At 36.1% G+C, this 13281-nt stretch overlaps 1 protein-coding gene across 9 annotated transcripts in view; it reads right to left on the bottom strand.

Moving 5' to 3' along the window:
* Positions 1 to 13281, bottom strand: part of VPS13C (vacuolar protein sorting 13 homolog C) — an 89003-nt gene that overhangs the window by 56924 nt on the left and 18798 nt on the right. For all 9 annotated transcript variants that reach the window (XM_071813809.1, XM_065847476.2, XM_065847475.2 and 6 more), the window contains 15 exons: positions 12134 to 12269; positions 11472 to 11566; positions 9819 to 9961; positions 8895 to 9087; positions 8638 to 8752; positions 8180 to 8316; positions 7408 to 7534; positions 6650 to 6767; positions 6135 to 6264; positions 5690 to 5768; positions 4555 to 4694; positions 3806 to 3959; positions 3305 to 3381; positions 3077 to 3136; positions 1248 to 1398 (listed from right to left, as the gene is read on the bottom strand). In XM_071813809.1, the coding sequence (XP_071669910.1) occupies positions 1248 to 1398; positions 3077 to 3136; positions 3305 to 3381; positions 3806 to 3959; positions 4555 to 4694; positions 5690 to 5768; positions 6135 to 6264; positions 6650 to 6767; positions 7408 to 7534; positions 8180 to 8316; positions 8638 to 8752; positions 8895 to 9087; positions 9819 to 9961; positions 11472 to 11566; positions 12134 to 12269 (1855 nt within the window). The remainder of the gene's footprint in view (positions 1 to 1247; positions 1399 to 3076; positions 3137 to 3304; positions 3382 to 3805; positions 3960 to 4554; positions 4695 to 5689; positions 5769 to 6134; positions 6265 to 6649; positions 6768 to 7407; positions 7535 to 8179; positions 8317 to 8637; positions 8753 to 8894; positions 9088 to 9818; positions 9962 to 11471; positions 11567 to 12133; positions 12270 to 13281) is intronic.

Genomic DNA, 13281 nt, shown 5'->3' with positions numbered 1-13281 from the left:
GGCATTCAGATGACAGGTTTGTTTCCTATAGGTTCTTTTACCACCATTACCACGATTAAGTCTCTTAAATCCCATCTTAGAGCAACAAGTCTTGCTCTGAAAGTAACTCTACTGGGCGAGTAAAACATGTCAGCATTTGCTTGTAATTGTATGTCTGATACTCTTCCCATCTAGTGATGAGTCTGTATTGGAACAATTTCACTGTTTTTGAAATGAAGGGTAATTGCTAGCTCAAGGGAAGATAAATTGCTCAGTATATTTACCTTTAACATTGTCAATAACTCAATAGGTTCACAGTAGTGTTTGTTCAGGTTATCTAATATTTCCTATTCCAAGATCCTAATGTAGGAAGTTTTCTTTTAAACTTCAAGCTTGTAAAAAACAGCAAACCTTGGAAGCCTATTTCAGACAGGCAACACCAAGGTTTTAAGAGAGTAAGTGTTAACACTGGTGACAATAAGGTGAAGTCACATACAAGTGTCAAACACTGTCTATGGAGAAAGACCAGAAGCCATCAGACCTCACTGATGGTCTGCGCCATCATTAACCACAAGTAGCAGAGTGTTAATCCAAGAGCTCAAATGTCTATATGCTTTGTTAAACTGTACACAGCAGCAGCTTCTTTTTCAGCCTGCAGATTCAAACCCAGACCATTTAAAATTACAAGCGATTCTGAACATTCACTAGACACCTCATTTCCTGCTCACCTGATGCTCAAGTTTTGCACTTAATATCAAGGACAGTGGAGCTGTTCCCTTCTGAGCATATTTTGACATGAATTAATTTTTTGTTTCAGCGCTACAGGAACAGCAAGGTATTCATTAGGCTAGCAAAGGACTCGAGTGCTTTGAAAGTATATTTAAATCACCTAGATCAATAACATAGTGTAATCAAAGTACTATCTGTCTCCTTTGTTTTACCATGAACACTAAGATCATGCTGCTGTTTGAGCACTCTAAGCTCACAGAAATCTCATTCAAATTCAAGCCTATTTGTGAAATAGCTGTGAAACACTAGAAAGCTCACCTTAAAACACCATTACTTATCAAAACCATTGGGGTTTTTGAGGTTTTTGTTTGGTTAGTTGACTTTGTTTGCTTGTTTTTTTATCAGTCCTCCAGCCTGGTGAGCCAGTCACATAAACTCTGACCATCATCACACACTAATCAAGTTTCTCTGGACTTGATCCTTTTGCCAGCATGCAACACATCCTTTCAGAAACATCATTTTGACCAACACAACTGTACCTTTCTGCAACCTAGTGTCATCTTCTTTTTCGGCTTTAGTTGGTGTGTCTCCACCACTTCGATTGCCTAATGGACTAACAGCTGTTAGAAAGCTGATGGCAGACATAAGGGCCTCTGTATGCAGTAGAAGGTTCAATGATGAAAAAGCTACCTGTTGAAAACATGAGGTACCATGTGACAAAAAAGTAACTCACAGATATAAGAGTTGGACTGAGGTGCAAAAGTACCCAATTGAATACAACAATTTCTTAGGAACAGAAAAGCTTCACGTATTACAAGCAACAGATGATAAAGGAAAAAAGCTTTCTGTAAAACAGAAGAGTGGCAAGCTTAGAAAAGAAGAAAATCTAACAAAAACCCAACAGCTGTAAATGTTAACCCATAGCCTCCTCAGTACAAAAGTCAAGTGATACAAAATTAATTTAGAAGTATTAAATAAGTAAAAAACTCCTTGTGGAAAACTGCATTAAGTGGAAAACTTAATTACATGACTGAGAAAGGTACACCTGAAATAAAGTAATCTAACCTGAACCAGGATTCAGTCTTCTGAAGCAACACGCTCTTTCAAACAGACTCCTCGAATGCTCCTGCACTAACACAGTTTTACATGAACGGATGAGGGGCAGGTGGCTGCCATGCAGGTACTTAGCATAAAGGTATTTCTCAATGAATCAATTAAGGGAGTTCAAAAGGTGAATAAGTGCCTGCCATGTAGTTTAGTGAAAGCTAATCACTTGAATGGGCTTGAAATTGGAAAAAGAGCTCAAATGCAATTCTTCCAGACACAGAAGTCCCATGGAAGCATTACAAGGCAACACCTGATGATGTATAGAAAGCTGAGTTCTCTTAACATGAGCGCTATCCCATAGCGTCAAGTCAGTGAACTCAGTATGTACCTCCACCTCAGTAGCACAGGAGCAGAACTGCCATCTTCTCCTGTGGCTTCTGGAATCTTTTCTTGGCAAAAAGACTCCAGTAAGAACTAGACTTCCCTGATGAAATCTATAGACATTCTAAAACCTATTAGGCATCAAGAGAAATATTTGTCTTCACACCAAAAAATGGCAAACAGAATAATGCCATTAAGTTAAAAAGGAGGGAAGTTGCTATCACAGAAAACTGACAGCCCTTTGTAATTTATTTCCAGAATTCTTCAAGATTCTGCTCTTCCTCAGATTGAAGTCTCTGGCTCAAAAATAACACCATTAGTACAACAGTCAGAATTTAAGAAGTTAGGCACTTGTTGTCTAAAAACATTCCCCTGTATTGCAACAATTTTTAAGTGATTGAATTCTCATTCTAGAGTCTATGTCCTATGAAGAGGAAAATGCAGTATCACAAGAAGCACCCGAGTCATACTTCAGGGTGAAAAATTAGAACATGCTCCCATCTGCCCTCCCCCTGCCTCAAAAAATCACTCATGAATGGATGTACACTTTGTAATAAATTTAGCCAGAGTGCTGATTATGTGGCACTCACAACACAAACCGATAATCAGGAAAGGGAATGACTTCTAGACCCCAACTACATTGTCCCATACTGGGCACTTGAACTTCATGATCTCATATGCATGAGAAGACAGATTCTAATTTTATTTTTAATTTTATCCACATGAGCTAGCTAGACAGTATTTCATCATAGCTAAGAAACAGACTAACACACTGTGCTTATATTGTATCAAGATTTTCAAGTCCATTTTAACTCTTTAAATCTCCCTGCAGCAAGGCCAGGTGGGGAGGAAACAGGAAAGCCAAAGAACCCTTATTGACTCCTCCCTTCTATGCCAGGAAACCAAACCAAAATAAGCAGTAATATCCACAAGCACTCACTTTAATCATCTGTTCAGTGTTGTCAAAAATTGTCTGAAAGTGTGGCCCATTTCTGTCAGCCTGAAAAAAATGATTCACATGAAGGTTAATATTAATTGCAACCAGTCACTGTGCTCTTCAGAAGATATACAACAACCCACGAGCTCTGAATAGTGGGTTTAAGAATTTATAATGCTTTATAACATATAAAAGTACTTTAAAAATAAATTTTTAAAGCTTTATGGATACCTTGATATATTCCACCTCCAGAAGGTCTAAGCCAGGTTTATCCGAGGACCTAATTAGATGAATAGGTGCTTTTTTACCTGTAACATATCACATGAAATACAGAAAAATTAGGGTAATCTTTGTTCTTTTGGAGAACCAGAGAATTTGTGCCTTGAAGATAGGGATGAACTGTCAACACTCATAAAATACATTACACCAGCAAATAAGGATCATTGCTTCCATTCGTTAAGTCCAAAATTGCATTTCTGTACCCTTTCTTCATCCAAGCACTACGACATCTATTTATCTCATAAACATTATGGTGGGAGTCCAGAGCTTATCAACTGTATCAATGGGACAGGCACTGTCAATGGACAGTTTCATATCAAGTATTTTAACTGGAAAACTAGAAGAACATTTGGATTTCAGTGAGCACAAGAGACAAGAGAGCCACATTTCAGACTGATTGCTACAGACATATATCCACACATGGTAGTATATTTCTGTTCCATTGCTTATTACCTCCAATTCCATAGTAATCCAAGCTTATTTCCTTTAAATAAGACACCGCTGTTAAATTATAGGTTCTGATAGTAGCTTCTGTCCCAAGATGCATTACATCAAATACAAGTACCATTTCCTCAGTTTTCTTCTGCCTGGTGAGTTCGACTAAAACCTGGATGAGCAAGAAACACAAAGTTACACCATCTTTTCACATGTAGCATTCTCACCATTCAAACCAACAATGACATAAAGAGCTAAAGTAATTCCTTGCCTGCCTTACTGGAAGCATTATTACAGAGTTAAAGTGCAAAAACAGAAAAAAAAAGTGACTGTCTGGTGACGAGACATAAGTATTACAGTAATATTTTGGGATTTGTTCTTGGTAAGTGACCTGCCTGGGTATTTACTTTGTACTTCCAGTAAAAATTTCCTACCTCCCACCCCCAAATTATGACCTAGTACTATTATTCTGTACAAAAAACACTCCAATAAGGGGTTTTTTTGTTGATTTTTTTTTAATACATACACACAGATTAAGTATGCATGTGTGTTATATTTATATACATACCATCAATAAAAATAACTCATATGCATACTATATATCAATAACTCACACATTGAAATATGTATGCATATACATGTCTATTTTTTTGTTTGGTGGCTTTGCTTTTGCATCCACTAAATCTGCAGAACACTGGTAATAAAATATTGGAGTTTTTTCAGTATTCTTTATGTAGAAGGCAAAAAACAGAACTCAAGAGACATACCTCTTTAACTTCAAACTTCAACTGAAGATCTGTCAGTTCCTCTTTAAGAGGCTCCTTATTCCTCATTTCTTCTCCTTTAATTAGTGACCCATCAGCTGGTTCAGAACTTCCCTCAAAATCAAAATCGTCTTCTTCAGAGTCTACAGAAGAGAATCGACTTCTTCCTTAGCAAACTTCTTCCAGAAACAGGACTAAATATCCCATTCTCTCCTTCCCATTCCAGTGGGACTTGAAACTGTATGAGCAGCTTAAACCTAATCTGACAAAGTATACCTTTTAGATCTATACTGCTTTCTTATCCACTGGATGAGAAGTGAAGAAAATTAAAGCCCTATTAAGGAAAGCAGTAGAGGTTAGCTATATCATTAGACTTCCAAGAACACATATAAGGAAAACCAAGTACAAAGTAAGCTCCAGAAACAAGTCTCCCAGGTTCCAGTATAGCGAAGTTCTTCTCTAGATTAACCATGGAAGCAAATGCTCAAACCTACAGTGTCAATACAGTGGTTTGCCATTTGTTACTCTAGTTGTGCATTTTCAGAAAAAGGAGAGCTCTGCTAATGCAGAACATTCCAGACAGTACAAGTGATGTTTGTAACAGGTTATTTTTGCCACATGTTGGCTGCTTAAATGCAAGCGTACCCATCCTTTAGGCATGTTACTCACCATTCTCATGTGCCCACCCCAAAGTATGCACCCAGATGTGGCAGCACTAGCAGATGTGTATTTAGCTAAATCCGATTTAGATATAAGTCATTTCTGAAATAAAAGGTTCTTCAATACTCCATCCTAAAAAGGTGTCTCATGACATCTGAATAATTAAACGGGTTTGCTAATGACAAACTAATACAGTTATTAATAGCTCATTTATATTTGAAGAAGTTGCTTATGCATAATATTGATCAATGCCAAAAAGTTGGGTGTTTTTTCTCTTTAGAAAAGCAAGTTTGTAATTCTGAGATAACATCAGCATCTTAATTGAATTTTCTTGTGTAATTGAAGTTAGAGATGATCAATAATACTCATCCCTACTGTCTTTGTAACATGTTTTAAGATCAACAGGAACCTGAAAACGTTAGATATTCCTTAAGTGATGGCCGCCTACTTTCACAAAGGTTTATCTGTAGCTTCTTACCTGACACTATTTCTGGTAAAAACTGACGTGTATTAAGTAACCCTTTATTAACAACAGAAATAGTGGGAATAGCCGGCACCTAGAAGGAGGGGAAAAAAAAAAGTCACTACCTTCAAGTTTGTATATTTTCAGTTGTATTTTCTACTGATGATGCGTGTTTAACTTTGCCTCCTCTATATTACTTGGAGAGGTCAGTTTTGCCAACACTCATATTGAAACCAGTATGACAAAGACCAAGGCTAAGCTAGCCTTGTTTGCATAAGCTCAGCAAGTTCTTATCAGTCACAATGAAGACAGACACTTTGCCTAACTCAGGTTGGCAACAGATCTCTTATTTCAAGTGAAAAAGACCACGGACATTAGCAGGAATTCTCACTAAAAATGATCACTTCAGTGTTTTGGGTGTTTTTTTCAGTTTCAGTTTTCTTAGTTATAGTCACCTTACCTTTGTGCTTGGAGCTGACACGGATGACTTCCGAGGCAATGGAATGCTATCAATCAGATCAAAAATTGCCTTGATTTTCTGGTCAGAGAGTCTGACATGCACCAAAGGAAGTCCTCCTGACACTTTAAACCTTTAAAAAAAAAATTTTTAACTCAAAGACAAAAAAAATACATATCAATTCTTTATTTAAATCTTAGCAATATCTAAACTCACACAAAGATCACATCACACCAAAACTAGTGATTGTGCAAATAAAAAAGAGGTCTTAAATTCAGTTTCAATAGTATAGTTCGTAACCAGTGAAGGTGATCAGAGAACTACTAGTCAAAAAAGGCTTCGTAAAGAGTAGTAAACTACTTCTATTCCTTAAGTTAATAGCTTCAGATTATAAAATGTAACTGAATATTTGGGGAAAAAAAAAAAAAAAAACAAAACACAAACCACAAACCTAACAGTTTTCTTTTCTATAAGTATAGAGTAGTTTAAAAGAAATCCTTTCAAAATTAATATATTACTTTGCCATCCTGGTATCTCTTTCCACCATTGATTTTGCCAGCTGTACATTAATATCCATAGGATGTAATATGTGCAAAGTTGACGGATGTTGAAAACGAGCCTTCTGCCAGTTTTCACCTGCAAATGTTCAGTAAATTTAGATTAACAAAACATTGCCTGCTAATTGCTTTACTTAAGGTATCATTCAAGTAACCAAATCGCATCACTAGGAAAGGATAAAGAACTCACAAACTAGAGAAACCTAGAACAATTTGGGTCAAGTATTTTAAGTGCTTCAGAATCCATTTTCAATAGTTCTTAACATTTATTGCTTTAGCAGCCTTAAGCCCAATTCTACACTTTAAGATGCATCTGAACATAGAATCCTAAAAAAGAAAAAAACAGATACATGGATAAACACAAACCAGGAACCTAGTATTCTGTTGACTGCACAAACTTAAGTCCAAATGAAGCACCAATGCTAACTTGAGCTGTATTTTCCTGCATATGCTGGAAAACATAGTAGTTCTATGCATTTATGTTGTTTGCTGGCATCAAATTAAACAGGTGACACACAAGTCCAAACAAAAAGCAAACAGCTGTTTGAAGAGAAACTAACAATTTTTTTCACAGTTTAATACTGGATACATGCATATTATAATCTATCCTTTCATTAACTACTGGTTTTGGTTTGCCTTCTTTATTTAAAAAACTTATTTATTTACAGGTAAGCAGCCTTCAATCTTTTCAGTAAACAGCAACTATGTTGTTTTGTTACCTTTTCTTCCAAAAAGAAGCTGCACATTTCTTATTTCCACATCAAACTTGTCATAAGCTTTGTCCATAAGCTCTTCTAAAGATGAAAAGGTAGAAGCTTCACTACGTCCTTGATTTATGCTGTTCAGCTAAACACATAAAGGACAAGATAAAGTTAAGTCTAAAACTTAAATACATGTGTTATTAATTCTAACAGAGATGAAAATGATTCATAGGAGTTTATGATTGACACCAGGAGTCTTATAGAGAAGAGATCTTAAATCATTTCACATTTCACTCCTCCAAAGTAAGTAGATTTTTTTGTTATTTCTATCAATCCACTGTATTCAAGTTATACAAAAATAATTTTTAGTTTACAAGTTCACTGATGTGGTACAACTGAAATAAACATTTAAACAGTCAGCTAAAATCAAGTGCAATTATTCTAATCTTTAAATTTTATATAGACAAGGGAATCAACTTTCTAACTCCAAGAGAAAAATAATATTCTCTTTTATTAATAAAGGCTATCAGTTACAAAAAAGGAAATAGAAGTTGTGTTTTGCTGGAGAAGTGAAAGGTATTAAATTATAAGCTATTACAATCATGATTACAAAACGAAAATGTTCCCTGGGGAGATCAACTAGTACAAGTATGTCAAAGACAAGGAGCTCTGAACATTGACCAATGTTTCATCTTTGCCTTCTGAAAACAAGACAGTTTCACATGACAGCTAGGTCAGGAAAAAAGAATATATTCTTCCTCGGAGCTTATGAGAGAGGTCATTTATATACCTTAAATGTACCAAAGTCCAAAATCAGCAAATCTGATTTTTCACGGTGGAAACCAGTCTGTGGAATCACAAGGTAGGAGGCTTTCAGATCAATCTTCAAGTCAAGGACTTTACGCATTTCAATAATATGAATCAATCCTTAAATAAAAAGAAAGGTACATTAAAATTGAAAGGGTATTCATGAGTGAAACATTTGTGCCAGTCAACATCTGAAGAGATGCTATCCATCTCACAGGTACCATGTGGAGTAAAGACTTACTCTTGTAGCATTCTACTGATTTCTCAATGCTCCTCCCCACAATACACCCACTAATCCTCCAAGTCAAAGGAAAAAACCCAATCATACTATTTGGCCAGTAATCAAAAACATAAATCAAAACATAAGCAGAGTTTCAAGAAAATCATATTGAAACATTAAGACATTCAAGGGTTCACCTCACGCGATATTTGTTATCTTACCTGCAGCAGTTCTTTCCTTGATTTCTTCCAGCTTCGTTAATGTGGCTGAGGTTAATCTTTCAAGATCCATTCCCTTACTTGTCTGAAAGAATTCTACCATTGCATTTATTGTTCTCTTTTCAAATAAAAAAGGGAAACAAGAATTATCAATATACACTGAAGCCACTCGGTGAAAACTCAAAAATACATCTTGACAGAGCAAAGAGAATAACAGCAGAAAAAGGAGAATCAGAAAAAGAGTTTTGGTTACTACTCACTGCATCGTATTTGATCTCCACAGGCTGTGATTCAATAGTGAGACTCTGGTCAGCTGTACTATCCTCTGGGTTAACATTGAACTCTATCCTAAGCAGAGAAGACTTTCTATCCCCAATGGAAGCCACAAGAGATGGTACAACTTTTTCTTGTCTTAAGCCTGTAACGTACCAATTTTCAAGCTTTGCTTCAACCCTGAAGAGGATGAATAGTTAAATATACCTAATTAGAATAGAATACACAGTTCTATCTAGGAAAGACAAGCAAGATGAGAGAGTCTTTGATCAAGCCAGACACGACTAACTTCACAGGACTAACAAACCATGTTCTTAAGGAATTATAACATTAATAAGCTGGAAAAACAAAGAGGAAGCTAGCTTTTCACAGCAACATAAGAGTGGTATTTTCATTTTACCTTCAGTTATCTGCAAGGTAGACTCGATATAACTTTTAGCTCATGTTTATTAAGAGAATTAGTTGCAAAATAAATGAAAGGCAGAATACTTATGCTACAGGTGAAAATTAACATGAGCATTAACTACTACATATTGACTTCTAAATCAGTTTTGGACATAGTTTTTCATTTCTGTAGAAAGCTGGAAATACATTCAGTAGCTTGGCTGGAGTGTGTTAGCCAGACCATTTCACACTGCTTAAGTTATTACTTCCAAAAAGTAATATTCAGCACTCCAACGTTTGGATTCAAGACAGATCTTATTGTTGTTTATGAATACTAACAAATAATACTCCTTTCTTCATTCCATTCTAAGTTACATGACCATAACTTTTCAAAGTGCAATTGCAAAAAGCCCATAAATTTAGAAGTCAATATACAACGTGATGCACTACCCAAGAAAAGACGTAACAAGTTGGGCGGGTGAGGGCAAGAACACATTCATACAAGAAGAAAATACCAATCCAATTACTTAATGGCTTGTGCTCCTGGGCGCTGTGATATTTTGGTACTCAGATCAATTATCTGTACTTTAAGAATTTCTGCCACATTCTTGTCTTCTTTAATTGTAAGAGAAGTGCTCAACAGCTTCAGTGTCACAACACGGGCAACATACTAGAGAGGAAGACAGAGAAAATTGAAATTAGTCATCTTAATATGGATAATTTTTCACAACTCCTAATGTCAACAGATCTAAAGATATATGGCGTTTAAAGCTATTCTAGTCAACTAAGGTAAGAAACATGCCTATGTAGGAAGCGAAGTTTAGAGTCTTTACTTTCTTTCAACCCTTATGAGTCAGTTCTTTAACATAAAACAGTACATTTTGACAAATGCAAAGCAAACATAGACTGTATCTCTTCTCAGGATTCTGGGAAGTGTTTTTTAAACCATGAAAGCAAATGTAGCTAAACTACACTCAGTAGAGAGCTAGCAAGATCAGCAAATCAAATGATCATAATGCCATCCAATAACTACATTTTAAAAGACATTGCATATATATCTTTGTTGTTCTTGCTGCTGAATGTCATCTCTTGACCTTGTTAAGAAAGGGGTTTGGTTTCCTGACACATGTACCATTTTATGACTACGTTAATCAACAATTTAAGAATAATGAAATAATACTTCCTATCTGAATTTGAAGCCTGCACCTTTCTTCAGGGTACTGAAAGAAATGAAAGCACCTTTACACTTAATTTGTCCAAATTAAAAGCAGAAGTTTTTCTATATGGGTAAGCAAGGAAAGCATGAAACAGAAAAACAGCAGCACTACTGGGTACTGTCCGGGCTCTGCCTCTTTGTTGGTTAAGAGATGCTTGCTGCTGCTCTGCTCTTTACAATTTGACAGGAACACAAGTTCACACAATAGTGCACAGGTCTCCATGCTGCCACTCAAACAACTCTGAACTTCCCTGTGTGAGGCAGATGTAAGCTTATAAGCCAAAAGTTATCTGTGACAAAAATTCGGGGGTTTCTTGTTTGGTTGGTTGGTTGGTTGTGGTTTTTTTAATTTTATGCTTGCCTTTGGGTAGTAGGAAAAAAGGCACTACAATTGACATCTCCTAATACTTATCATTAGGACATTTTAATAGAAGCATGACATGATCCTTCTAAGAAAAGCATCCCTGAAAGTTACCAGCATTAGGTCAAACAGGAAATAATCAGATGCCAATGTTCACCTTTATATAAACAACAATTATTCAATTATCAGAATCAAACTGACTTTGGATTAAAAACAAAAAAAGGCCGCATATACTAATGTAGTTTTCACCACCAGAGGCAGCAAGGAACAGCTGCAATGAAAAATCTAACATGGAATCTATTGTCATTTACAGTTAGTTTTTTTTTTACTGTCTTCCAAGTCGCAAATAAGTATCTATCACCCAGTTTGCTACTTATAAATCACTCTAGATCAGGGTTGTGCACGAGGCAGAAGAACACCAAAGAAAACACAAGCCGTTGTGTTTTCTGAACTTTTTTAACCTTTGCACAATCAACATAGATTTGACTTGCACTGACACACATTCTACTGTTGATCTTAAGGCTTACATGCATCAGAAAGGTTTTTTTGTTTGGTTGGTTTTGTTTGGGGTTTTTTTGAACCATTCCCAAAAATTTTGCTTACCTGCTTCGGCAAGGAAAGGTGATGGGAGCCTTCACTATATCCAATAGCAGTAAAAAGCTTAGCTTTCTCTTCTGGTGTCATTAGTTCATCAATAGCTAAAAACCAAAAAGCCACTTTAATAATTAACGATAAGCATTTTTCCTCCAATTTGTTTTCTACTGTACTTAAGTTCTGCTGACACATTTATTTGATTCTTCCTATTGCACTAAGTTCCACATTGTAAAATAGTTCACACAGAAGCAGCCTTTGTATGTGGCATTACAGACGTAGCACAGAGATCAATATAAGTTATATTACAAGAGTAGCCATAGTCCTCAATAATGAAAATAGCTTTGAGGAGTACTATTAGAGCACACCTCTGGTCCAGGCAGCAAGTCACCAGAATATAGTATTCCATGCGTTGCCTATCACACTACAGCAATAAGCTCAATACTCTTCTCCTTACCAAGGTTCTGAAATGCTTATGACCATTTATGAAGCACACCTTATTTGCCAGCTCAATATTAACTGACAGTAAGTAACACTGTAACATGGGTCAATACTACATTGCACAGCTTATGCCATACTCTCTGTGCATAGTAAGAAGCGAAACATATAACCTTCTTCTTTATATAAAAACTTAAACTCTCCATAGTAGTCAGTGCATTACGGTCTTCACCTACTTTCAGGAACAAGTGATTCTTCATCTTCCCTTTTCGCAGATTCTCTTCTACTCCAGAAACCACTAAACCATCCTCCACTTTTTTTTTCTACATCAGTGGTTTTCTTCTTCGGTAGCTTTTGTCCTGATCTTATTGTCTACAAACAGACATTAAAATAGGTAATTAATAAAATCATTATATACTTTGTTTTTCTGTAAATAATGCACATATGTATGTACGTGTGTTAAACAGACATTTCACTGATGGACAGCAACACCCCCCAGCAAGGGATTAAGAGCACTTTGACTCACCAGACAGAAACACAGTGAGGGTCAGGGCAGGGGGCATGTGTGTGCACACGTGCATGTGAAACAAGTATATGTTACTTTTACTTTGCATGGCCTTTTTCTACACATTTCACTAGCATTTAGACTACAAAAAGGCTTCATTCTTTAAATCCAGTAGTAACAAACCTCAAGACTGATCCTGTACCATTACATGTACTTAAAACTTAATTTGTACTCAAGTTTTCACTTTCCATTTTAAAAATCAAGGTCTGACCACAACCATCTCAAAAACAATCATCATTCCTTGTTTTTCACCTTCATTTTACATACATTCCAGATGTGTAGACAAACACTGAGGTTACATTGGCATGAATACTAACTATACAATGCAACTACAGAGGTTCATTTTCACGTTAGGAAAAGAGTAACTAGTAGCATGACTCTCGCGACTTTTCTGAGCTTGCCCTCAGCACACTAGGTGTTTTGGATCTTAACTGCAGATACAACACTTTTTATAATGTTATAACATGCAATTCCTTGTTAAGTGTCACATGTGATTTCCAAAATAAAATGCAGCTAGAGACTTTATCTAACTTTCAACAATCCTCTCAGATTTGTGTTTTAGTTAGATTGGTTGTCCCCTAAAAAGATGTATGGAGGATGGGAACAGCTGTACTTGTTTTATCTTGAACAGCTGCAGAACCAGTTTTGAAATAACACAAGTCAAAGGAAGAAAAGAATCATTAAATCATCACCCTTAGACAATTGCCTGAATGGCACAGAGTGTGTAGCAATGACACTGTGCATACATCCTGGTAGATTTTTAGAACTGGTTTCCAGTCTGGAAATTCATTTACTCTTGTCCTGGAAAGACTGGAAATT

This window comes from Patagioenas fasciata, chromosome 12 (genome assembly GCF_037038585.1).
Source record: "Patagioenas fasciata isolate bPatFas1 chromosome 12, bPatFas1.hap1, whole genome shotgun sequence".
Classification (NCBI taxonomy): Eukaryota; Metazoa; Chordata; class Aves; order Columbiformes; family Columbidae; genus Patagioenas; species Patagioenas fasciata.
Note: the sequence above shows the minus strand (reverse complement) of the source record. Positions and strands in the feature narration are given on the sequence as shown.